Below are 26,667 nucleotides of genomic sequence, written 5' to 3'. Positions count from 1 at the left end.
TTTGATTAATTTCAGTCCAGGTTTATATGGGCTTTTTCACCTGTACAGAAGTTGTCTTTCTTTGAAAAATGCATCATTTGTATATTTTATTTCACTCTTTTTCACACTATGTCTCCACCTTAGTCCCAAGTGTCAGCAAGTCTCTGCATTGTAATTGTCCTATGGCCTCACTCGAATGTCAGTTCACAAAAAAAATTTGACCCTTATCTCTTTTAGCAACACTACGTTCTCACTGTTGTCAAATTCCAGTTCAATTTGCCTTTACATATGTGGTACAGTCTAAACACAAACAATTTCTATTTTCACGTAAATTTGAATTAAATAACACAATAAGGGAATAAACATGATCTAAGAAACCTAAGGTCCCAAGAAGTAAGTACACTACCAACTCTATCCTGCAGTATAACTGCTTACATTGACCTATCACTGGAAATGGCACAGCTATAGCTTTTATGGGAAAATTATCTCAGAGAAGAATCTTTTGGTTACTAGCACCTGTAACAGAGATAAAAGGCTTATAATAAAAATATTGGTGAGCTGGCAATATTCAGATAACATTCCTGCAACCATCACTGACTGATTTTATTCACAAGAACTGTCACTGTTCACTAAGATACTTCAGAAAACCTGTGCAAAGCACAAATAGCCCACGATACTGGTTGGCTGCCTATAGAGCGCTTAAGATTCCTTCTGTTTTGCAGCTCTTAGTTATGATGGAAAGCTTAGTCCACGTGCTTTTAGATAAGACCTAACAGACAAAGAACACAAAAGTCTCAAGATTTGTTTTCCACAGTCTTACATATGAACAGTTCAGGGCAACACCAAAATTATTAAAACAGTCACAGATGTCCCGAAGTAAGATGCAGAGACTTGGAAACTGCCCCTTACCTCCATCCCCTGTTTTTTAAATCAACAGAGCTACATGCATAACCAAGAAAATTACATTTGGAAAGTATCTAGAGACAGATTATTTTATCAGATCTTGCTTGAGTTAGGACTAGAGATTATTCTATTAAATGAACAGGGCTGAAATAAACTTATTTAACTCCATGGGTTTCACTAAAATGTCTTCTAATTTACACTGGGGTAATGAGGGGAGAACGAAGGTAGCATAATTTCAATAATGTTTATACTTAGGCTTAATTTCCTTGAAATAGTACAAAGCATCCTCTCAAAGTTTTCAAAATGATGTCAGTGTGAGTCTATGGGGTATGATGTTACCATGTTGGAATGAAATTATGTCACTGCAAATCTATGAAAGCAACATTGTAAGTAACGAACCAAAGCTACACTAATGTGTTAAAAAATTGTGAAAACGATCTGAATGGAATAAACAACTTTTAATATCATTATGATATTACAGACCAGAAATTATTTATCAGAGACTGCAATCATGAGTCTTGACTACAGATCCAAATATATATATATATTTGGCTACAGAGCCCAATCCAGTCAAGTGCAATCTGTAGTATATTACCTAAATTCAAATCCACCACAGTTCAAGTGACTGCAGCTTGCATGGAAGTCTTTGGGCCAAATTTGGCCAAAGTATAAATAATACTGGAAATTATATACCAGGTACAACAACTGGAAAAGAGTCCAAATGGCTGGAGAATTTAAACTAGCATGTTAAATGGACAAAATTTACTCCTGATACAATGTGAAAGCAGGAAATCCACATCTGGTCACTCTCCCAGCTTCTAAAAACAGTCATCCAAATGCAAATCAGAGGTGATCTAAATACACTGATGAGGGTAGCATAAGCACAAATTATCACGTGACAACATGGCTGCACGATATTTCACTATTACCAACTGTTCCTGCTCCACATTTTCCTTTCTTTCTGGGATCAGATTAGCACTCACAGTCATCTTGAATCAAATTTCCAATGCGTTTGAACCTAAAAAGGGTTTACTCTGAAATTATAGTGCCATAGAGAAATGAAGGATCTGCATTTCAGCTTACAAAATGTATGGATTTTACATATTGAAGTTGACTATTTCATTTCACATAACTACTTTGTCACAGTCATTACACCCATTTTTGGACCTCCTTACCAGCATCCCACATACAGTCTTACACTATTACTCCATCAATACTGAACATAACTGAATGTAGAAATTACAGCGATTTCAGTTCTCAGGAACATTAACAAATCTTTCTAATGTTCTAAACTGTACACATATGAATCATCTGAAGGTTTGGTTTGGGTTTCTTTAATCAGGCATTTCTTTTAAAACCATTTAGCCCAAAGTGAAATTCAGCTGAAATCGCAGTCTCACCTAGTTTGGTGTGCAATGTTGATTTTTTAATTGTTTTGATGCAAGACAATACATTTTACATGGATATGAAACTGCCACGATTTACCAGTTTGGTAAATTTGGGCGATAAAAGAGAAAATACTGTTGTTTTTGTTCTCCTCAGCCCTACTTTGACAGCACATCTGATACTAACTTTGTGCCTAATCCTCACTTTTCCATGGGACAGATCCAGGAAAAATCATGGTAATACTATCACTTTTGTTCTGCAGAATTCAAAGTTTATCTTTGGAATACGTTCCAGGACAGTTTACTATACTGCACTTTCATGACACTCGTGAGTGGCTGACCAGGTGCCAAGCCCTGAAATTCATTTAAGTGCTGTGAGTGCTACCAAAAAAAGCCACTTCCTTGGTGTGGAAGTTAAGATAAAGAACCGATGGGGTCAAGGGGAGAAGAAATCAGCCTTAAACAGCACACAGATTTTTCATGTGGTGCTCTTTTTCTTTGGGATATTTAATAATTTTAAGACTCTGATAACTCTCTTGACACAGGAATGAAATATTTAAAGTTAGTATTAGTAATTTAGGTTAGTTTTGATAGCTGCCAGCTGTAACCTGACAGCACTTAGATTCAGTCACATGGAAATCCCCTGTTGTATATATTCTAGTATGTTGGATCTCTTTGCACTCATCAGTTTTATATCTTTCCGCAAATACCAGAAGAAAGATCTTTTTAGGTTCTGGCAAAGATCTTGGAATGGGAAAATGTGCTAGTTGCCAAAAAGGCGCTGATTACTGTAACAGAGTAGCCTGGAGTTTCTATCCTTTCCTTTTTAATATGTAAACTTGTTTCTGATTTAGAACCGACTCTTCTGGCAAAGGTGTTTTCCTCAGTGCTAGTTTGTGTACAGCTAGACTATATGTGACTGGTGTCTTAGAGTACACGAAATCAGTTTTCTCTTACTCGGAAGCACAAATAAATTTTATACCATTTAGTCCTGCATCGTAGGAGACAGAGCAGGTACACACAATAGGGAAATAAACAGTACTTTTATTGCATGCATGCTTTTTAACCATGATTTCAATAGCAGGAACTATGGAAAAATAAATTTAAAAAAAAAAAGTCTTTCTAACAAAAGGAAGAACTACTTTTAGACAAACCCAGTATGCAAGGATACTTGTATACTTCAATACTTCATCCTTAGACTTCACTTCCTTCAGAGAAGTGCTTTTTGCTTACTGTCAGCATAACAGATTTTCCTTTGATAATGCTCCAATAGAGAATTTAATGAATGTTTACAAGATGACCTTGCACAATGATGACATTTGTTTGTATGACTGGGGGGGAGTTTTGGGGTGGGTTTTGAAGTTTGGGTTCTTTTTCTTTTTTTCTGTTAAGGTGATCAGGTGATGCTCCAGTAAAGCCTGAAAAAGTTATGGAAACATTCTTGGTTGAAACACCTTCTCAAATACTCTCTCTCATTCATTGCTGCTACATCTGAACTGTGGGGTAGAAAGCACTTCTATGTTCCACATCTGTATGGTGTGCCCCGGCCACAGCTTAATCCATGAGAAAGCAAGACTTTTTTTTCTAACCTTCTCTCTACTCTTACTTTCAGGTTTCCATAGAAGAGAAGCCACAACAGCTCTAGCTGCATAATCAATCTGGACATTCAAGAAACCCCCTGTGTCTGAAATTACATCTACTTCATAATCTAAACATAGTCAGAGCTGACTAGAAGGAACTACTGTTGCAGTTCCTAAAAATCTTAGTTGAATCTACAGGCCTGTTAAGTTCCTAAAGCCTTATTGTGATTCCTTAGTCCTTCAATAGTGAATAAATTATTAGAAAAAATATATATAATCTAAGCATGAAGCGTGAAAATTCTCGACTTCTTGAAATCACATATTGAAATTCTACAAATGTAACGTATTAAACTTACACAGCAAAAGTGAATGAGTGCATCCTTTCAAATGATGCTAAAGGCCAAAGTCTTCATGCCCAGAGTCCTGCAAAGAAATCCATTGCAACTGCATGACAAGTTAGATACAGTTATTAAGCCATATCTGCTTGAAAGCAGATCCTGATGGCATGTATCTTATGGAAACAGCCAGGTCTTACTTCAAGGGTACTGTTTGAGAAATCAGTTTCCCAACTGGCACTGGGGAGATTAATTTCTACTGAATCCTTGTGCGCTGATCTTTGTCTTCAAAGCGTCTCTCATCATATGCTGTTTTAATTGATTCTTTTCACTGTAGTGTATATGTTCTGCCAAACAGTTTGACCAGATTAGAAAGTAGCATATAGACATAAAAATTTCCAACCCAGGGCCAAAATACAGAAGATTTAATCAACACTCCCTTCTTACATTTACAATATTTTAAGGGCACAGTGCCCCCTTTTCATTCACCCTGGGTGTCTAACACCCAGATAACATATATCCTGAAATGGCAAGAAAAGCAGACTGATCGTCACTGTCCTTGAATATTGTAAAATATTTTAAAAGGCATACTGAAGTGAAGGAGAGAAAAAAAAAAATAAAAATCAAAACATGCAATTTCACCAGATTGCTCTTTAAGGTGGGGATTTGGCAGGGTCAGATGAAACCAAGAGGAAGGGACTACACTCAGGTCAGTCAGTGCTTTGGGTCACCACCTTACGCATAGAAGCAGGTCAGCTAGCCTGAACTTGCTTGAAGCCATAGGCATTTTGTGGAGCAGTTAGGGCAGTAAGCATGCCTTTAGGATCGGCCAAGAGCTATTTCTCAGAAGGAAAATATCTAAGCTTGGGAGATTGGGAATAACTAAAAATCAGTGGTAAACACTGGAGAAGGAGTGCTGAAATTCAAGCACCAGGGCAGGAGAGTATTTCTAGATTTGAACTGATTTATCCTCTCATCCTGTATCTTACAAGGTTCACAACTGGCCCTGCCAGACTTTGCTACCACCAAAGTACAGCACAGAATGGAAACACAGAGCCACCCAGCTGACACAGGAATTATACCGGGGAGCACGTAGAAGTGTGCACATGGTAAGCGAAGCTGCAGTCTGACATGCAATTCCAGAGCAGTGTCTGCCTTATGCTTTGATCTGAACTTCAGTCATTGTTCAGCAAATCAAGTTATCAGCTAGATACTACCGCTCTTTGATGTATTTTGAGCCGACATCCTATAAATTTTAGTCAGAGGACTATGATTTCACTGATAAAAGTGCAGCATGTGTGTGTTTGTACACACCCATGTGCAGGTGGGTACGCACATACACCCTCACATAAAATATGCAAAGTACGCTGCGGCCAGGTAACATGGTGTATAAGGCAGATGAGAGCTCCTAAATGCAAACATGTGTATTTAGGTGGTAGGTCAACTGGTTCATAAAATATTTTCATAAAATTTTTTTCCACTTCTGTATTATGACTAAGGCCAAAGAATCGTATGGTGGTGTCTTGGTTTTGGCTGGAATAAAGTTCATTTTCTTCCTAGTAGCTGGTATCGTGCTGTTTTGGATTTACAGTTGTAAAACAAAGCTTCTTTACACTGGAGAATCTACTAAGCTAATTTTAGCCTTCATTCTAAAAAGACTTTGCTTTTAAAACAGTTTTTGTTATTATGTTAATCTTGAAAGTGGAAACTAGTCGTTAGGATAAGACTGTTGGTTTTAACTTCTTCCCTGGTCACAGATAACCTCAAGCAGTAGCTCTAGGCAGAAACAAAGCTACAGAGAGCTTCCCCTTAGACTACCACTGCTAATGCTAAGCACCACTTCTGAGAAATGTTTAACATATTATCTTCTGCTCAAAACATCTCCTAAGCAGGTATTATGAATTTTTAATAGCTAAGAAACAGGAATTAATTCCTCTTGTGTAAAAATGTGACAGTGTAAAAATGTAGTGATTTCTATTTTCACATCATCTTTCATCATCAGTACAGTCTTATTTTTGTATTGGACTCTTTACTTCAGTATTAGCAAAATGGGGATATTATGTAATAATTCCTGAAGTATTAAATGTCAATACATTAATATTCACTAGAATCTGCAAAAAATTATTTGATGGCTCTAAGCCAAATACAGCCAGACTCTTGGCTTCACAGAAGAGCTCACTGACCAACCTTTTATACAGAAAGAGATACATTGCCAGACCTGGATCAAACACTTGATCTCCACATTTCCTACAGCAAAGATTTCATACCACAGACACCGTATTACACCGTATAAAGCTTTGAGCTTGAAGGCATCTCATCTGGCTTAACCCTCAGGCCAGCTTTTTGGACAAAATTGAAAGCACAGTAGAGAAAAGACAGAGGAGTTAAAAAAGCAGTATCACAAGCCTACTCAGTATGTTAAGGACATTTTGCAATGATTTTCACTAGCTGAAAGAAGGGATCTGGATGCTTAGCTCTTTTAACAAAAGGTCTTTCCCCTACATACTCAGGTACTCCTAACCCACTGGCAGCTTACTTATCCTTACTAGCTTTTTTTGTACTGAAGGGATTTGCTGAAGTACTGAGAAACAACTTAATTCCATGGAGAGATTTTTTTTTTTTTCTCTTGCGCTGCTTGCAAGGGTATCAGGGCTAGGTCAAGACGAGGTTATAATATCTGATTAAAAAAAAAAAAATCCAAAACAAACAAACAATCCCCTCACACACATTTTGCTATTGCTTTTCCTTAGTTGGAAAATGTGTTCTAAAATTAGGGCAGCAAGACAGTAACCCTAAGCAAATTAGCAACATTATTCCTTAATCTGTAAGATGATGAAACACAATTATCAATACATGCAGACCAGGCTTTCACTGACTCCTTCAAAATCAGGGCTTATGCTCAAGTGTTGTTTTATGTAGGACTTTACATAGAATTTCTTGCAAACACTATATTTAATTTAAACACACAACCCCTCCTGCCCCCCCACTCTACCAAAGCAGACTAAAGAGAAGGAGGGAGACTTGAGAACAATGTACACTTTCAGCATTTAAGTGCCATGATATCATTCTTTGGCTTGCTAATATATATACTTTGAGAGACTGGAGGAGGGAAGGAAACAGAAACAGGGTTCTTTGTACCATTATGAAATGCCAAATGACTCTTTCTCCCTCTTGTCCCTCAGTAAATCACAGAGAAGTAGTTAAGTAACATGAACCAAGAAATCAGCACAAACAGCATAGTCATTTCTGAAAACCTGGTTTAACTAAAACGCCAGCCTGTCATTTTACCTGATTTATGTGACTCTGGTTAGAAGGTTTTACATAGATTCTGAATGCCACTGTGGTTCTACACCTTAGACACAACGGAATATTGATATTTAAAATGCATACTTTTTGCCAAGAAGGTTTCTTAGGCCAGCCAGGATTATCCTTATGTTCTTTGTAACAGATGCCTGTGTTTCACATGTATACAGAAAAGAAATCATAATAGTAACTATGCCTTGACATCAGGCGGTATAGGGGGGTGTGGGTTTGGTTTTTATAGCTCAAGCTGTAAACTGGCTTGGAGTTTACTTTTAGGCATTAATTTTACTTCCCACTCGCAGATCCCATTGGCTTTCACTACATTTTTTGTGCCTTTGAACAAGGAACAGCCTGGAAATATATTTGATGGAACACAGAAAAATGGACACCGTTCTAATCATGCCAAAAGCAAGAAACTGACCTTATTTACAAGCGGAAATTACAACCTGTTGGCATTTAACAGACTTCTGTACCAGCCAGGAACACAGGCAGCCCAAAGTCAACGTGTTGCACTTTTTAATTTTTGCTATGCTTTCCCATGTACAGCAAAATTAGATTAGGCAATTAAAGATGGTCTTACCAATGTTTGGTTAGAAAATCCACTGACATAATAAGCGTTTTGCAACAAGTTTAGTGAATATCTGTTTTGGTTTCCACGTTGAAAATTTTTCCAAGGACAGAAAAAGAACTATGTTAAAAAGCTAAACAAAACAATTTGAAAATTTGATACTAACAAAAAGGGAAAATGGGAGTTGCTTTTGTTCACTTTATGTTCACATTTGCCTAACTAAAACATTCCCGTTGTATACGACCTTCCCTACTTCTTTGATAAATCCCAGCCAGCTAGCAGAGTATCAGACCAGGAATACTGATAATCCTGATGGATTTATGCTGGATTTTACTTTCTCCCCCATGTAAGAATCTTTTGTAGACTCACTTTTTCCATGCTTTCGATATTGAATTTTACTGATCTATGCTGAAGTTGTAAAACTTGTAAATGTGTTATTCCTTTCTTCTAATTTCAGTTTAACTGCCTGCTGGTCCTTACATCATAACACTGTGGGATCTCAGCAACATCCATCTTAATGTGTTGGAAAGCGCTTACTAACCTAAAATGACAAGGAAACAGCAATAAAAGTAATTGTGAAAGACTTTGTTGTGGACTCTGGCCAGCTTATTCTCCACCTTACTTTTGAGTATGCAGGGAACCAAGTGATTCCTTTCAGTTGTATGTGCAACCTTACAAAGGGTCAGCTTCATCCAAGCACTACTCTTCATGACTGTTTCACTAAGATACTCCTTCCTGGGATTTAAAACAAGGTTTAAATACATGGAGAACGGGACCCAAACCAAAGCCAGGAAACAGAATATGAAAACATCACTAGTTTTGGAAGACTGTCTAAAAAGAGTAATACAGTTAGAAGCATTATGAATCAGGTCCTCAGCAAGTCAGTCAGGTTCCACAGAAATACTGGCTTCTTTTGTTTGGTGTTTAAAAAAAGAAAAAAAAAAATCTTGTCCAATACAGTGAAGACAGATGAAGAAATGAAACAATACAGATCATTGTCCCGATGATCAGATAATAAAAAGAAGTGGCAGCAAGATAAACTTAGGAAATTTTTGCCTGGGAAACTTTTTAGGTTAGAAATTTTAAAATCCCATCACATAGTTAAAAGAATTCAGTTTACTTTGCAAAACAATATTCAAATATTATGATCAACAACAGTGTTTGAAACTAGAGTGAGCTATATTAGTTTAACTGGTTGGCTAACAGGCAAACTAATGGCAAAATGTTGCTCAGGTCCAATACCGAAAGAGAAACCTGAGCTGCAAGAAGAATAACTACTACAACTTAAATTTTTTTGAATGTGTTCCCTTGAAAGAAACAAGGAGAGGTTTTGGAACCTGAAGTGATACCGTATACCGTATCAGTTAAGTTGAGCTGAAATGTCTTCCATGGAAAGCAATGTGTTAGAGCAAAATGGTATCAAAGTGTTAAAAATATCTGTATCAGTTAAAAAAAAAAAAAAAAAAATTCTAACAGACACTCTCATTTTGTGACTTAGCTGGGTCATCTTTAAGTGATCTATTAATACGCTTCACGTAAAATAACACTAGTAGAAGGGGACCGGGAAGCTGTCGGTTGCTGAGCCGAAAGGCCCTGGCCACATCTCATGTTTTTGGGCCTCCCTGCCACACCAGAACCATGTGCAGCAAGCATGCTTATTTAAATACATCGTTGCTCTAATGGAAAGATTCCAAATTGTGTCTGGGATCAAGGCTGAAATTCAGATGTGTAGAGATCAAATATTATACCTTTGTCTCATTCAAAGGAAAAAAGAAAATTCAAAAATTCAGGGAAAGGAAAGGTTTCAGATTGGGGGCTGCTGGGGCAAAACACAGATGAGGTAGAAACCAGTTCCTTTACCTGAAGCACAGGTAGTCTAACAGGTGTAAAACTTTGAGACTAAGACACAAACCCACTTCCTTTATAGTTTGAAATTCTTTGAGATTGTTAAATCTTCCTTCAAATGAGACAGAAATTTATTATGGCTATGCATTTGCCAAATAGTTATAAACACATCTCCCTATGAATAAACAATTATTCTTAAATAATGTTCATGTGAAGTTAAGACACACGTTTAAGATGATATGAGAAAAAACAGACTGTCGAAGGCTTTAGGCAGAGGAAGCAGCTCCTTTTCCCTATGCTATATTGTGATAGAGTTTGAAAGAAGATCTTAATGCAAATTAAAAAAATTACTTAATGTTATTTCAGCCTTGCTTACAAAAGCACTCACAACCGAATAACTAACAGCATATGGCATGTTTAGGGCAATGGTTCTGGGTCTCTCTTGACTTTTAAAAAGCGCAAATAGGATTGCATGGAGTTGGGTAGACAAAAGGCATATTTTTGACTGCAAAATCTTAAATGATCTCATCAGTTCTGGTTTCAGCATGTATTTATCTAAAGAGAGTGTTTATAACAACTAAAGCATTTTGGCATCTATTGCCATGATTGAAATGCTAAATTAATAAAATAATACAATTTTAATGATCTGGTAATGGTGGGGGCGGGGTGGTTTTGGGTTGTTTTTTAAACCTTAAGATAAATCCATTTCTGGCAAGTTGAAAACAAGGCATGATAGCACACCACAAAGCAATCTGAATCAACTGATGCTGATTTATGACTTGAGGAACAATCTGTATCTGGTCTTCAGTTTAATAGTTGCTGTTTTTTTGGAAAATACCCTTCAGATAAATAGTTGAGTCTGGGATCTCCAGAGTTTACTCATCTTTGCCAAAGAAAATTTTTTGCTGTATTTATTACTTCCTTACAGCAACACATTCTTCTCATTTTGCTCTGAGTTTCAAAAATCAATGACAAAAAAAGAGCGGAAGAGACGCTCCTAAACTTCCATTAGAAAATGTGTAATGTTATTTTAAAAGTTACATCAGTTTTACGCATATTAGGTCCCAATGAGATTTGCAAAACAAGCTGATGTTAAAAAAAAAATGGTTTAAAGAAAGTTTTAGAAATTTATGCATTCACCATTTTTAAAGTCAACGTATGTGGGAAAATTTGTTTTCACGTATAGCTACCTCTCAATGAAATAGTTCACTACTACAAGACAATCACAAGAAATCACTTCTGGACTGATGTAAAGAACACAATGTTGTTTTCAGAAAAGGATAAATAATGGCATTGGGCACATATTTTAACAGAACATCATATCCAGTTTTAACTCCAAATTCCACATTTGGAGAAGCTAGAAGTTTTACCCCTTGGCTTTTGTGGGCTACTACTGACTTCAGTGTTTGTCCACCAACTTACATCTGTCTCTAACTTGGCACTTACTCTGTAGCTTTCATGTGATAATTAATAACTTTTTGTCAGGGCAAAACAAGTGGTAATTATAGCCTTTTTAATGTTCCATTGCTAAAGGAGTATAACTACGTAGAAAATAACTTCTGTGAAAATTCATTATTTGATGCACAAAGCATATAAGTGGACTTGGACTCAAAAAATGCTACTTCTAATGCCTAGAAGAAATTAAACAAAACCACGGAAAATAAAGTCAGGCTCAAATGTTGACCTTGGTTGAGCACTTGCCATTTCTATTGTTGGAGGAGCCCCGGAACCATAATTCTGGTCCCATGTCAACTGGAGTAGTCATTTGCTGCAGCTGTTTCCATTTGTGACACACAAAGAGGTCACACGTTCAAGAAGCAGAGACAGTAACTGATACAGTCTAGTCTGGGGTCTGACAGTTACCCATGGAGAACTAGTAAAACCTGTATTTTAACCTGCTCATGTATTTTCATCATAAACTAAATTTTACATGTGTTCAGCACAAACAACTTGAACAGGCAAGTTATCATTATATGAGAACAAAATATACAATCAAATTTGAGTGCACGTAACCTTAAAACCTCTTCCCTTCATTTTCTCTTACTGTAAGCAAGAATATTTGCCAACCGTTTTTTTGAATGATGAATTTAAATTAGCAAATGAAATTTAAAATATGAAGTAAAAATAACTATTAATACTGTGCGAAATTATTAACAGCAAATTACATTTCAAAGGAAAATTTTATTACATTGTAGTTACATAAAATCTAAAAATCTGCATTTAAAAGCATTGTTCAATATAGCCTAGAAGTCTTATTTCTATGCTATTGCATATATAAGATGCATACACTGAATTTATCATGACTATTTCATAGTCTTTGCCTCCTAGAGAGATTAATAAATCATTCAAGGGCATAACTGTTATGGATAAATGTGTCACTGTTTTATCCATTCCCTACCATAAGAGTTTATTCTTGATAAATACTTTTTTGTTTTTTTGAAAGAGGAATCAATTCCTATTGACTCACACAGATGCAGCTGAAGTTTTGTTTTGTTTTTTTTCTTTTAAAGTTGGAACATAACGTCTCAAGATAAAATCTTAAGAAATCAATGTAAAAAAAAAAAGTTCCCCATAATTTAGAACAAAGACTATCTCAAATTGACAGTTTACTTTTACAATTTTTAATCTAAGAGATAAGTAATATAAAATGCCATGTAGTTCTTTAAGGTGATTAACAATCCAGTTAATCAACATAATAGAAATAGAGAGGAATTGCTTGCTCCTCTCTACTGAAAGAACCCTGTAGGCATCAAACCTAGGCAAGATGAATGCAGCCCTCGGATTGTAAAATAAACAAGATGCATTTTTTTAAGAGAACAAACACAAAAATAAAAACTCAACTCCCCCCTGTCTTTTTAGGAAGGGTGGGCATCTCACAACTTCTGCTAGAAAAAAAAGACATCCTAGTGGAACAGACTGGTTGATAAATTCATTGGTATGCAAATCATGAATTCTCTCATTAAAATACAATCTTCTGTATTTCAACATGATAAAGAGGATTTGGAAATAGAGCATTGACTACTTTTCTACTGGTCAGAATTAGAAGGCAGCACAAAGGACAAACTCATCAGTAAACACACAGGATAAAAACCTGCTGCCTTTATTTACGGTAAAAAGTACTTTATGTGCATCTTGCATGTTGCCACAGAGGTGCAATGGAGCTTCAAAATAAAATACAGTAGATATAAACAGTTTTTACCGAACAACGGGAATGCATACAAAGTGTAACTGGATGCAACAGGAGGAAAACCCATTGCTTTCACGCTGATAAGAGAATGACAAAGAAAACACTTGTTTTAAAACACGCTTTAACTTTTTCCTGTTATTTCAGGAATGGAAAGGCCAAACCACATGGTATTAAATATTTTAAAAGCCCACATACCACTTCTGTTAAATCATGGCCAGTTCAGTTCTATGTAGAACCATCATTCCTGAGTCAAGATATAAAGGCCAGTTGGAAATTCCCATGTAAGCTGTGAGTTCTTTAAGAATACTACCCTAAAGCTAAAGAATACTGCAATAGATATTCAATATACTTCTATGCCTGAATCCTAAATGTTCAATGAGAATCTCCGATGAACAGTGCAGAAACTTTGGTTTACTGATGCCACCACATAAACCTCATTCATTGTCATTTCTCTAGATGGTACCATGAGTTATGCTTACAGTGTAAAAGTATACTGTACACACAGTATATCACAACAAAGAATCAGGTGGGTTTTTTCTTCTTAATTAGCATTCTATACTAGTTATTTAAAGCTACAGTGAAGAATATTAATTCCCCCCCATAAAATATTGGAGCATCATGCTGTAAAAGATAGATGTGCTTACCTTCACTGTGTTAAATATACGCACATTACTGTCATACAAGACATTTTCACCTCATCGAGGAAGATGTTTAAATAAGAAAATGTAAAGCTCAGTGCCATCCTTCTTAAAGAGCAACACTACAAATAGCTGCATCTCCAGTTCTAATGCACCAAGGTTACTAGTTCCAAACTGCGAGCATCAACTGCTGTCTCATCGTTAATGTAAAATGTATTAATGTCTAGTAAGTGTTAAGTGGATTGTTACAAAATGATTAATCTATTAAACAGAATCTCAACAAAAAAAACCTAAACAAAAAGGAAATACTTTTCCCTTATAACATTTTCAGTATAAACTTATGGGACCCAACCTGTGGTTCTCAACAATAAACTATAAAGGCTTTTTCAATTTGCAAATTCTTGTCTGTAGAGTAATGGTGCACTATCTGTGCTTTTAGAGATGAAGATGCTGATCGAGTATCTTGCATATGAAAGGAGTCAGAGAAGCAGAAAAAAAAAAAAGGGAGGGGGATCAGGAGGGTACTTATATAATTTGTATATTCTGTATTCTGTATTCTCAGCTTCCTGGGGGCGGGGGGAAAAGCCTGAAATAATGAGATTTATCTAGCTTTGTTACTCACCTTTATTTACCTTTAAAGTACTGAGAAATTTTTTGTATAATTAGTAACCACACAGAAAACACTGCTGATACTGGGGTGCGGGGTGATTTTACCCTGGCACATTCCTGCCAGAAAGGAAACTGCGGCACCCAGGGAGGTCTCGCTTTGCAGTCTTCAGCTCTCGCAGGCGCTGGCTGCATTAAGAGCACACCAAAGCTTCTTAAACCTGAATCACATCGCTGAGGAAGTCGGCTGAATTTTTGGGTAGTGTTTTTACATATATAGCTTCAGAATACCCTCCCCTGGCCTCCCGTTCTGAGCTACCTCCCAAGGGAGATTTCTCTTTCCACTGAACACAGGGAACCTAATATTGTTCTAACTTCACCTCTAGGAGCCTAAATTGTAAATACCTCGGCAGGAAATTACTGCAGGTGTATTAGTCATTTCAAGAACTAGAATGTGACACTTCTTGAAGATGCATTACATCGTAGAAACAGCACAATATGATTTCATAAAGATTTTGCAAACATCCAAGTTGAGTTCTCCTTGTGCAATACCGCATAGAGGAAGATACTGGGAATTAAAGACGACACAATATTTAATCGTCCACAAAAGGAGGTCACTAAGGCAAACAGGTCTAAGCTAGTGAGAAAAACTGCTGAGCTATTGCGTAGCCTGTCAGTTCCGCTGAATCAGAATATTGCATCAGAGATACATTCTGTCAAAACATTTTCAACCAAGACTAACGAGAACATTATTTGCGTGAAAGTAAAAAGGAGTAACTCTATCACTTTTCCATTAAATTAGCAGCTAAGAATTTGACTTACACAGCTTTTTTGTAAAGAAGTTTACAATGAATCCTTTCAAAGCATTTTTGCTCACAATATGCATTCCAAGCTATCCCCAACACACACAAGTTCTAGACACTAAATTAACTTGAATGGCCACACAAAAGAAGCATGTCAAGGAAAAAAATATAGGAAATTAAATCAAAAGGGAAAAAAATAATAATAATTTCTAGTACTTTATGGGTTTGGCTAACCCTCAGTGAAAGTCTGTCAACCATTTAACTAGAGATGTCAAGTCTTCACAGAACCAGATAGTGGAACCATAGCTGCTCTTGTGTTCAGCATAAACACAGCATCACCAAGTACAACGCAAACAGAGATGTCCACGTTCTTCTGGCTCCAGGAAGGCTGCTAGGCCTAAGTAAGAAAGGCTCAAGGAAGAAAGGGGAAAAAAAAAAAAAAAAAAAAGAAGAAAAAAAGGGAGAAAAAAAAAAAAAAAAAAAGAAGAAAAAAAGGGAGACGCGGGAGAGAAAGTGCAACTATAAGAACAAACAAGCTGTAACTTAAGATGGGGGAAGGCAGGGGTCTGCCTAATGTCACTCAACAGATCAATGGCAGAACAAAGAAAAAAACAGATTTCAAGATAACTTGAAATAAGAATATTTGCCCCTGAAATTGTTATAAAAAATTACTTTTTTTTAAGGCCTGACTGTCATTTCTTACTATAAAAACCTCTATTAATCTAAATAACTCCTTTACTGCCTTCTGCAAGCAGCATGCACTTCAAGCTCTGTGACTCTTTTTTCCAAGTTATAAAACATGCATTTGTGCAAGGTAGGTTTTCATGACTTGTTATTCTTTATTTTTAAAAGTAGGCTTATTAATTCAGTTCTATTTTGAAAGATTAAGGCTTGTTCCCTAAAGCACTCATGACATAATGGTAGGATCTAAGAGTGAATAGGAAAATAATTGATTCTATATAGCACACTTATAGAGGTCCCACTAATTCTAAACCAATGTTTCAGTTTTAAATAAGCTAGTCATTTCATTTACTTCAAGTTATTAATAAAATCCATGATTGTAAAACATGTCTTCATCCTTTTTGTGTAAGTGGAATTTAAACTCTTTCATTCCTATATGGCAGGAAGGAAAAAGAAATCATGAGCAGGTAAATTTTTATTGAAAATAAATTTTTAGCATCTAACCCACCACAGCATTATGGTAATCATGTTCAGTTTAGGCATTATGGAACTACTTCATGCATAAAGAACTACTTTTGTGACATGCATTTTTATCATCAGAATTAAGCGTCTTAATGTTTTCATGGATTTTCATCGTTTCCATTGCTTTATGGATTTCCATGGTTTATTTTCATCTCAAATTTAAACATTTTTCCATGTTAAAAAAAATGAAGTATCTTTATTCAAGTAATTTTAATGGGACCATAACCTTAAGAAGTTACTACCACACAAGAGAAATTTTGAAGGACTGCCCCCGCTGCATTTTGCCACATATTCCAAAGGGGTTTTTTTCCTTAAAATTATTTTAGATTGACACATGTAATTTTTTGTGTGATTTTTGCATGAATTCTATGTTCTGCCAGGTTTTATTTTTTGTTTGCTGTTCTTTTTTCCACTTGTTTCATATCCAGATATAAATTAACAACAAGAGGGACTTGGACACTATTTCTTCTTTTTTAAACAGAATTCGTAGAACCAGAATAAAACAAATTTGTTATGGATATAGATTATTAAATAATTTCTGGGGAAAAAAAAAAATTTAACCCTCAATTAACAGGTGTTAACTCCACTTTCAACTTAGCTCTTGCAATGTTTTATCACATGGCATGCTTGCAGCATCACTGAAACTATATAGGTTTTAAGTCCTATATACGTTCCTAGAGAAAGCTAACAGAGACAGTAACAGCCAACTTAAAACAATGAAACTTTTGATCTTGACTGGAACACACTGGGTTATAAACAAATGGCATGTATCTGGCTGTGTCACGCTGTGTAAAGAACGTAGGAGGAACTACCTCAGCAGCATCAAACAGGGTGCCAAATACCAACCAAATTCTAAGTCAGCTACACATCTCAAATGTGTTTTCTCACAAGTGTCCAAAGGATTCCAAAGGAAGGCTAATAAATCTACTTATGTACACACGAAGAATGTAGAACATAGAATGAAGAGTAAAAACTTACTGCGATCCAGTGAACGTTCCAAAATGAGGTTCAAACCAACCAAAACCGAAAGACAACTGACTTTTAAAGTCTAGGAATATGGACTTGCTCCCACTGAAGTTCATGGCAAGTTTCCATTGATATCAGTTTTGTAGGAATGATCTCTAATACTGCAGTTTAATGTCTAATCTATATTACTGTTATTTTTTGGCACAATTCAACTTGGAATGCGGTAGCGTGATATGAAAAGGGTGTTTTGTTTGCAAACTTGGAATGAAATCTGACTTGGACTAGATTGCACAATAAAGAAGCCAGCAAAAGGGAATTTGACACTCACCATTCTGGCAGAAAACCTTAAGTTTCTCAAAACTAGAAGATTAAAAATACTTTGATATTGTTATTTGAAATTAAAATCAGAAGGAAGAAAACCTAAGTGTTAAACTCTGCCAGATTACTGGAATCTTTGGTTATTGATCATTACCTTCTTCGAAGCTGTTTGAAGCTAGTAACAAAACTAGTACCTAAAAACACTGCAGAATTAAAAAAAAAAGTCTCACTGGCTACAAAACAGAAAAAGCTATTAATCCTCAAACTACCTGTGACAAATCCTGTATTTCTTCTTCCTTCTGAACTATTACTGAGTTAATTGGGAGTTCTCAATCCCTATTCAGCACAGTACTTAAACATGTTCTCAACTTTATACACATGAGAAAACCTAAATCCTTATCTAAATTTGACTTCATTGTAAGTTAAGCATAAGTTTATGACAGAACAAGCACTCTGGTGTTTTGTTGAACTAGGAACTTGATTTCTACAGATGGGAAAAAGTCCCTCTGACTTCTTTTGCTCTCGCAAGTGCTAAATCCTCGCTTCCATCAGGTCACTGTTGTGTGCCTTTAGCAAAATATGGATAACAGTTATTTGACAGCAAGAGCTATCATTTTGTCAAGTCATTACTCAAGGATAATACATGTGGAGAGGAAAATGGAAAATGGAAAGAAGCATAGCGTGAATCAGATTCTTAACCTACTACTACAGAATAACACAATTAGTGTATTTTCATTATTATTACCATAAGCACATATAGAGAAGATTAAGAGGATCAAAATTAAGTTTGGATAGTATATTGGTGCTAAATTCAGCCAGATACTAATGCCAGCAAATATTTATATTAACAATTAACTTTGTGCTATGGAAGTTAATATACTACATACAAAGTCTGAAATAGAACACCAGGTTTGGAAATATCTGTTAATCAAATGAAGTACTATGTACATTAATGCTTTACTCACCCTACTTAAGCAATATGTCTTAGTCATGACTTGGCAATTCAACGACCATGAGGTCTTTCATCTGTTTCCTGACCCATCAAATAGTATCAGTCAAAAGAAAATGGGAGAGAGGCTGCTTTAATGCAGTGGATGTTCTTTCAAACCAAACTGAGAGGAAGTCAGCATCTCCATTTGTGAAGACTTTTGGTTGCCATTGATCAAAGACAGAGAAAATTCAATGACCCAAATTTAGAAGGATCTACCACACACTAACAATTCCTTGGGTCAGTTAACCCACTGTAGTTTATTTATTCCCTGACAACGTCACAAAAATGAGTCAGTGCTGGTTAATAAGAAAATATTTTCTCCTGTTAATCAGTGACATCATTTGCAAAGTGGAAGGTAGCAGATACTAACAATTCACTACAAAATAAAAACCAAAATCTTTACCCTAATAAAGAGGATCTTCTCTCCAACTCTGTATCTTCCTTGTGAAAGACGCTCCACACAGAACTTATTAGGGCATTTACAAGGAGGATCTTCAGAAATGTGTTTAACCTGAAAAACACGGAAGTTATTAATAGAAACTGTTTAAAATGGCATGTGTAGCAAAACATTCAAGGCGACATTTGCCATAACACGATATCCCTAACCTAATCTTCATTGATGATATTTTCTTAGTTTTTCTTAATTTTCTTAATATTTCTGTAGTCCCAGACTATGGTGCTTCCAATATCAAGAACGGTTTTACAGCTGTGATGAGGTAACAATAGAGACAAGTGTCATGCAGTTCAGCATAAAATTTGCACTGTTTAACTGAAGTGAAACAGTTTGTTAATTTGAGTTCAGCATCAGACTTTGGTAGATGTGTTCTCAGTATTTTATGGTGAATCAGCGCAACTGTCAAAGTGCAAATATAACTGACGGGCAAAATGAAGATGTCATAATGATGTATTTTCCCTTCTAAACAAATATAATAAACACAGAAGCATCTTGCTTATCAGTGAAAGGCCCTGCCCAATACCTTCACTTGACACTTTCAAACAGTGCACTAACGTCTTAATAAAAGTGTACAGAGAATACTGTGACATAATCGCAAATCCATGCCAAGGTGCTTCCCAGTATTGCTAACTACCCTTTGATGATCTCCAACCGAGGGCATTAGTGCAATCAACAGTAATTGAAAGTGGCCTCAAGAGTACTCTACTCTATCATTGCCAACAACAAGGGCTGAGAAAATACAGATGAAAACTACTTTCCTGCTTTTTATCAGCTGCATCAGCTTGACTTCAGCCTCTTGTGAAAACTTGGCCTTGCATGTGCTACCAAAGGCATTAATGCTTAGTAAAAGTTTATTTTGTACTCTTCAGTGATCTGAAAGTAACAACGCCAAAAGAGCAAATCTGGTTGAGAAACTCTTATTTGACATTCAAATCACACTGCTGCATAGGAACAGCAATAACAAGTGCAGCATTTTCATATACTGCAGTTTTCTTGGATGAATGCTGACATAGTATGTCAGTGTCAAACAATATAAGATGCCAGGGGAACTTCCTAGAGGTTTTGTCCACTTCAAATAATATTCCAAAGACCTTTTCAAATACAGTTAGTAAACCAAGGCCTGTAAAAAAGGTCTGAGGTCTGGGAAAGGATATTTTTAGAATAGCTAACAAATTAAAAGTCTTAAACTGTTTCAGAAAAAAAAAAAATCAGGGCAAAGCTATGGCACTTTCATAGGTGTTGCGGTTATCTTGAATAAATGAACAGGAAAGGCTTCTGAAGTACAACAAATGCTTTTCAGATGTGCTTTTAGAATAAAGTTATGGTATGTTAAGTAAACCAGAAGGAAATTAAAAGTTAATGAATTATTTTTTCTACATTAGAGTAGGGAGCAAAAATGCTTTTGAAAGTAGCCCTGTTGACCTATTTAAAGGCTTTCCAATTATTTCTGAAATTGTTCAATGTTGTTACCTGAGTAACTTTATTACTTTGTGGAATATTTTTTGCATAATTATTCTTAGCTTAGCTTTTTTTTTTTTTAATCAGGGCATGATATCTTTGTGAAAAATTTCATTTTAAAATAACACTTGGCAGAGGAAATCTACATGTATTTTACACACACAAAGTTTTTCTTGGGTATCAGATGAGCTGTCCTCAGTTTGAACGTACAATCACTGTATTATTTTAAGATTAATTATTCCAGTGATTTTTATCAACATGGGTGAGCATTAGCCTCCATTTCTGGATAGTCAGTGTATGATAGGAGTAACTTATATGAAGTCAGTGATTGACAACTTAAATCCAAGTTCAGGTTGCTGAGGATGCAAAAAGTGCATTCCTGTATCTCTTGCAATGTGGTACCAAGACTGGAATTGTGCTTAGAGGACTATTTGGCAATGGCACTCTGAATGCTGCCCGATAATCAGTGATTTCTGACATAATATCCTATGGCATTCATCACCTCTGGAGACACTCTTGAAATTCGAAGCTGACAAATGGATAGCGTGAACTATGCCTTAATAGCTGCACCTACCGGGGTTCATCTAATCAAGCAAAAACCCAGAGTAGCCAGACCTAACGGGTTCAAGGTTGTTTTGAACTGTGTAAGCAAAATAGAGCCATCTTTGGCGTGCGGAGAATGAAAGCCAACAGATTTATACTGGTGCAAAGCAGAGGATAATGAGACCTTCACTGCTGATCCTGCTGTTGAGGCTTCCATTACCCTACTATCCCAAAGGACACAGAATTATTATTGAGTGGAATTTGGAAATCAAATAAGGAAGCAGAGGGAAGAATCATATCCTATTTTATTTTGTGTCTGGACTATATGAGCACTGCTGCTATTTTATGGTGTGAGTGTCTGGGGCAGTGCGGGTCAGGAATCTAGCTGGATGAATTCCATTCTGTTTCTATCCCTACTGCTTTCTAAATTAAAGGAGGTGGTTGGAGACAACCTTCATACTTTCTGTTCTGTTCCTACAAGATACGCAGTCACCACCCTCCTTCTATACACAACTGTTCTTTCTCAATTCTGTTGAAACTTAAGTGAGTGCTTTTGCAAAGTTAAGGAAGAAATACAAAACGTAAAAAATGTTAAATGTAATTATTTGCACCAAATAGTACAAAGTATTTCAATAAAATGAACAAATATTATATTCCATCTGCTCTTTGTAACAAAAAAGTGGCACATGGATTTTTCAAGAAGTGCTTTGTAACTCCCAGGTGGCACATCTACCTTGTAATACAGCAGTTACTATAGTAACTGCTTCTTTTTATAGAATATATTTGTACTTTTCAAGTTTAACCTCTTCATGGTCTCAGAATGCGTCCTTTTAATCTGATTCCAGCTGTTTCAAATGAACCCCTCTGGGGTTTGCAACAGAGAAACAAACACTACAGTATAGTGCAAAGAGTTTAATGAAATTCAAAGAAAGATACTTTCTTTCTAACAGTGAGAAAAAAAATGCTTTTTTTTTTTTTTTTACCACGTGAGAAACATGCAGAACAGCAGCATAAAAATTAGGCCAAGATAACTCAGAAGCATTCGTTAACATTCTGTACAAGTCATTATGGGCCAAATCTCCTAGTCCTGACTCAGTCCTTTCTCAGACAAAACACCAAGTGGGAGTTGATGAATAAGAAGTGAACAGAAAAAGAGAACGGAGTAATAAGAAGGGAACTTGGCCCTAAGCACAAAGCTAGACTAAACTGCATATCTCCTACACAGACTGACATTTTTTCCAAACTTCAGGCATAAATAATTGTGGTCAAAAATAAACTAACTCTATCAGTCTGCTAATCTTTAAAATACAGTGAGATGTTAAACTTGGGCTTCTGTGTGCTTTGCAAGTGCATACCAGAATGGGTCAGATAGGAAGAAGCTTCCTCCCACAACTTACAGCATCATCCAACAGTTTCCCTGTGCTCTTTTTCCCAGGAGACTTTGTTGGTGACGGTGAAGGAGATGGAAGGGGGGCTGAAAGTGTTTCCTCTTGTTCAATCTCCTTTTCCAACTTTATTAATCCAGGAGGCTCCACCCCAAACCTTTTGGAAACATGCAAACAAGTTACTAGTCCTTATAAAGCATTACATACGTTAAAACAAAGCGGTGGAAAGAATTCATACTTTCTGTATTGCACTATTGTGCAAAAATAGAACGCTACATAGATTAGCAAACATGTATAAAATATGTCAATCATTTATGCCATCATTCCAAATTAATACAAAAATTTAGTTTAGATGTAATGTCTCAGTTGGTCAAATTTACAGGAAATACAGGGTTTTTTCAACTTCTCTGTCTGATAACATATGTTGGTGAATGACTAACTTATGAACAACACTCGGCCTCAAAAAATGCTATACCATGTAAGACAGATTCAAGCTCAGTGCATTCGCCCTTTCTTTTTTCGCCTTTTTTTTTTTTTTTTTTTCCTCCACACAACATCCTTTCAAATTACAGGACAACTTATATTTTGTGTTAGTATTTTTCAAAGAAATCCAGATGAAAAGGGATTAAAGGTTATCCTGGTCTCAACTATTGCACTGAATTTATAGACAAACAAATTGAGACACGGCCAATATTTTTCAGAAGTGGCTAAAGCTTTTTCTAATTGATTTTTGACAGCAGATCTTCTGTTTACAGTGGCAAAACACTTGTAGCTCCAACTAAAACAAAATACACGCAACTTTGGCATGCAGCATCTCAAACACAGCACTTGGAGAGCAAGGCTCTTTAAAACAATGCCTGCTTTTGAAAGCTTTATGGCAAGTGATTAAGTCAGTATCTCACAGCAAGCAGCAGAGCTTGGACAGATGTCAGAAGTCGAAAAGCCCATCCCATTTTCCTAATCACCAATAATCCCCCTCTGTTTTTTTTTCTTTGCCAACACTGAACAAAACCCAGAAAAATAGAAAGATTTCCTTTTTCAGAGAAAGACTTCAGCTTGGAAAAGTTATCATGCCAGGTAGGCTTCTCATAGCAAACTACGTGCATAAATGAAAACATATTTTCTTCTGTAGTAGAAAAGTCCATAGCCCAAATGCAGAACTATGCTGACTTACCTAGGTAAAGATCTGGACACTAAAATATTGAACAGTAACAAATATATTACAAAAATCTAAGCTAAATACCGTAATAATGTTAAAAGTGCACAGAGAAAGGGCATAAGCGCATATACAATCTTTTGTGGATTTCTGATAACTTTTAATTTAGTCACACTGCTGCCTAGTAAATTAACATGAAGAAAACAAAGAACCAAATCTGTGCTTGTATTGGCTTTTAACTGGTGCAGTCTGCCTAATGAGAAGTCAGCCAACATTGAAGCAAGCACTTATATACAATCCATTTACTTCCTGTCTGTCTGCAGATGCCGACAGGCTGTAAATCATTAAATTCCCACTGGGCTCTAAGCCTACACCTGCATGCAGCCTTACTCATCAAATAAAACTCTTCCACAGCAATGCTGCTTCTTGGCTTCTACCGCTTTTCATAATCTCCAATTTTTGTCATTGTGACAGATTTTTAAAGTTCCCTGTACTTCCAGTATTCTGAATTCCTCCGGTGATGAGTTGAAAAATAAAACCAATGAACAAACAAACATACACTCATATTTTTTCCACATATTGTATCAACCTGAAGCAAAGTTGCTGGAAAGCTGAAATGGTAAAACCCACATGTTTTCTGGGAGGGGCAGAGGTACAAATTCTCTTCTGGAAGGTATGCTGAGAATTTCCTTTTCTGCTCTTTTCTAGCCTTCCTTCTTGTAACTACAAATGAAGCAGCATTGGACTGTAACATGATCTCCAATAGACTTCTTAGACCACTTCCCATTTTTACCAAGGAAAAGTTGAATACAATAGCAGAAAGATCTCAAAATTGCTCAACAGTAATTTCCAAAGACCTCTGGGTTTTGTTTAACCGCCCCCCCCCCGAGTTTAATAGTTACCCAAGAACTTCATTCTTTCTACAGAAAAGATAATTTAGCTGTTTCCATTGTATAATCTCTCACTTTAAAATACTTGGGGAGAATGTTGGACCTGTGCAACCCACTGCAATAGCCCTGTGTATTGTCAATGCTCAGTTTCATCCTGTAGGACGCTTCCCTCATAAACGTTCACTCGACCGACGTGATATCTGCTGGTGCACACAATGGCCTATTTTAGCTACTGAAATTTCACAGATTACCTCAGAACTTTGTTTTCATAAACAACTGAAATCCAGGATAGTTTATCAGGCAATCCTGATAAATTTTTAATTCTTATTAGTACCTGGGCTTTGAGCCGCCACTCTTTGAGCCAAGTGGTCACAGCAGTTTTCCACTCACTGTGTAGTCCATCCATCCAGTCCATCTCTCTCTAATTTGGCTAAAAGGACACTATGGGAGAATATGCTAAACGCATTGCTAAAGCATAGGTAAATTATCACCTATCTCCCCTCATCCACAGAGTATCAGCTGAATGGGTTCAAGTTTAGCTGAACAGAGCTCAGTTTTATCTCCTCCTCAAACAACCCCCATTCCTGCTCACTTGTGTCTCAACCCCAAGCCTATTTTCATTAAGAAGGCAGGCCTAGGATGATTTATAGGAGTTATAGACCCTAAGACTAAGAGTAATCTAGCTGGGCAAAGTGTGCTAAGAGCTGGCTTCCCATGATAAATAAGCTACAGAAAAGGAAAAAAAAAAAGAAGTTATTCAGTGTCTCTTACTCTTTTCATTCTTTAAAAACATAATCAGGCACCTTTTCAAAGATCTCTGCAGCCTCTGTTCTGGAAAGCAGACCCCTAAGATTGTCAACAGACCCAGTTTGCTTTACAAAGCAAGCGTTCATCTGACTTCCCTCCTATATAAAGCAGCGCAACAACAATGTCAGTTCAATGTGCTCTTTCCTATGCTTTATGGAGGCAACTATCTATTCTCCTTTTTCCATACAGTTCTATTTTACCACAGCTCAGGCAAAAGTGGCATCACTTATTTGCTTTTCAATTATATTAACCAGATGTTCACCTTCAACAGTTTTTGTGCACCTTGGAAACTTACAAGGTTATAAATGGGGTTTGGTTTGTTCTCAAAGAGATATTAGAGCAGGAAAAAGTAGACAGACATATGTCATTTGACCCCTAAGCTATAAACAAAAATAAAATAGAGTAACATAAATATAATATAGAAAATACATTAATGATATATGGTAATATACATGTATTATAAATAAAAAATAAAAGTATTTTAAAGGCAAAGGGATAGATATGCATAATAAATGAAAACATCGTTCAGTATTTGTTTTCATGCCTGGAACAGAGAACATCTGAGACATGGAAGCTTAGGACAAAAGACAAACATGAAGGATAAGATTCTATCTTAATGCCCTTGTAGATTTGTTGAGAAATCAAATCTTGTTGCAAAATGAGATTAATCTAACTCAAACAACTTCAGCAGAATCCAACGCTGCCTAACCACTGACCTGCATTCTCCGAGGAAGCCGGATACTATCAAGTAATCAACCTGAGGCAGACATTTCTGACAGCTATGCCCTGGGTATAGGGTCTTTGGCTGCTAAAAGGTCTGTCTCCAAGCTGGGGTTCTTAAAACCACAGTTTGTTTGCTCAGGTAAATTAAGACTCCTGAAAATCAATTTCATTGAGCACCTACAGATCAGAATACTTTCTTATTCATGGAAAGTTAAATTAATTTATTTTTTTTTTACCATGTTGGACTGAATCCAAGTTTTACGGGTAAGAATATTTCTGCAAACTGGAAATAAACTCTTTTTCTGGCCAACACTATTCCTATGCAAGATTCCACTGACAGCGAGGGCTTTTCTGAAACTTGACCAAGAGACAAATTTCTAGTTAAGCACCTTCCCAAGTGAGTTGCATTCACAAAATAGGAATACCCATAATGCAATTATAACATGAAAATACTAGTTCTTAAGCTATGAATAAACAGGGGTCTCCTTCGCATTGACTGTAACCACAAGGAAGTCTTCTGAAACTATCTGAATAGCAAGGCACTCCAATTTGATACATATGGATGAATGCGACTGCAATTTACATGCAAGACTGGGATGCAGCACTGCTGTTCATACATTCTGTAGCAAATCTTACGTGCT

At 36.3% G+C, this 26,667-nt stretch overlaps 1 protein-coding gene across 1 annotated transcript in view; it reads right to left on the bottom strand.

Annotated features, from left to right (window-relative positions):
- GAS2 (growth arrest-specific 2) overlaps nucleotides 1–26,667 on the bottom strand; it is an 86,488-nt gene that overhangs the window by 20,360 nt on the left and 39,461 nt on the right. The window contains exons 5-6 of the mRNA XM_010563714.1: nucleotides 22,463–22,607; nucleotides 19,014–19,121 (exon numbers count right to left, since the gene is read on the bottom strand). Of these exons, the coding sequence (XP_010562016.1) occupies nucleotides 19,014–19,121; nucleotides 22,463–22,607 (253 nt within the window). The remainder of the gene's footprint in view (nucleotides 1–19,013; nucleotides 19,122–22,462; nucleotides 22,608–26,667) is intronic.

Source organism: Haliaeetus leucocephalus, unplaced genomic scaffold (assembly GCF_000737465.1).
Source record: "Haliaeetus leucocephalus isolate CR32 unplaced genomic scaffold, Haliaeetus_leucocephalus-4.0 Scaffold173, whole genome shotgun sequence".
In the NCBI taxonomy this organism is placed as follows: domain Eukaryota; kingdom Metazoa; phylum Chordata; class Aves; order Accipitriformes; family Accipitridae; genus Haliaeetus; species Haliaeetus leucocephalus.
Note: the sequence above shows the minus strand (reverse complement) of the source record. Positions and strands in the feature narration are given on the sequence as shown.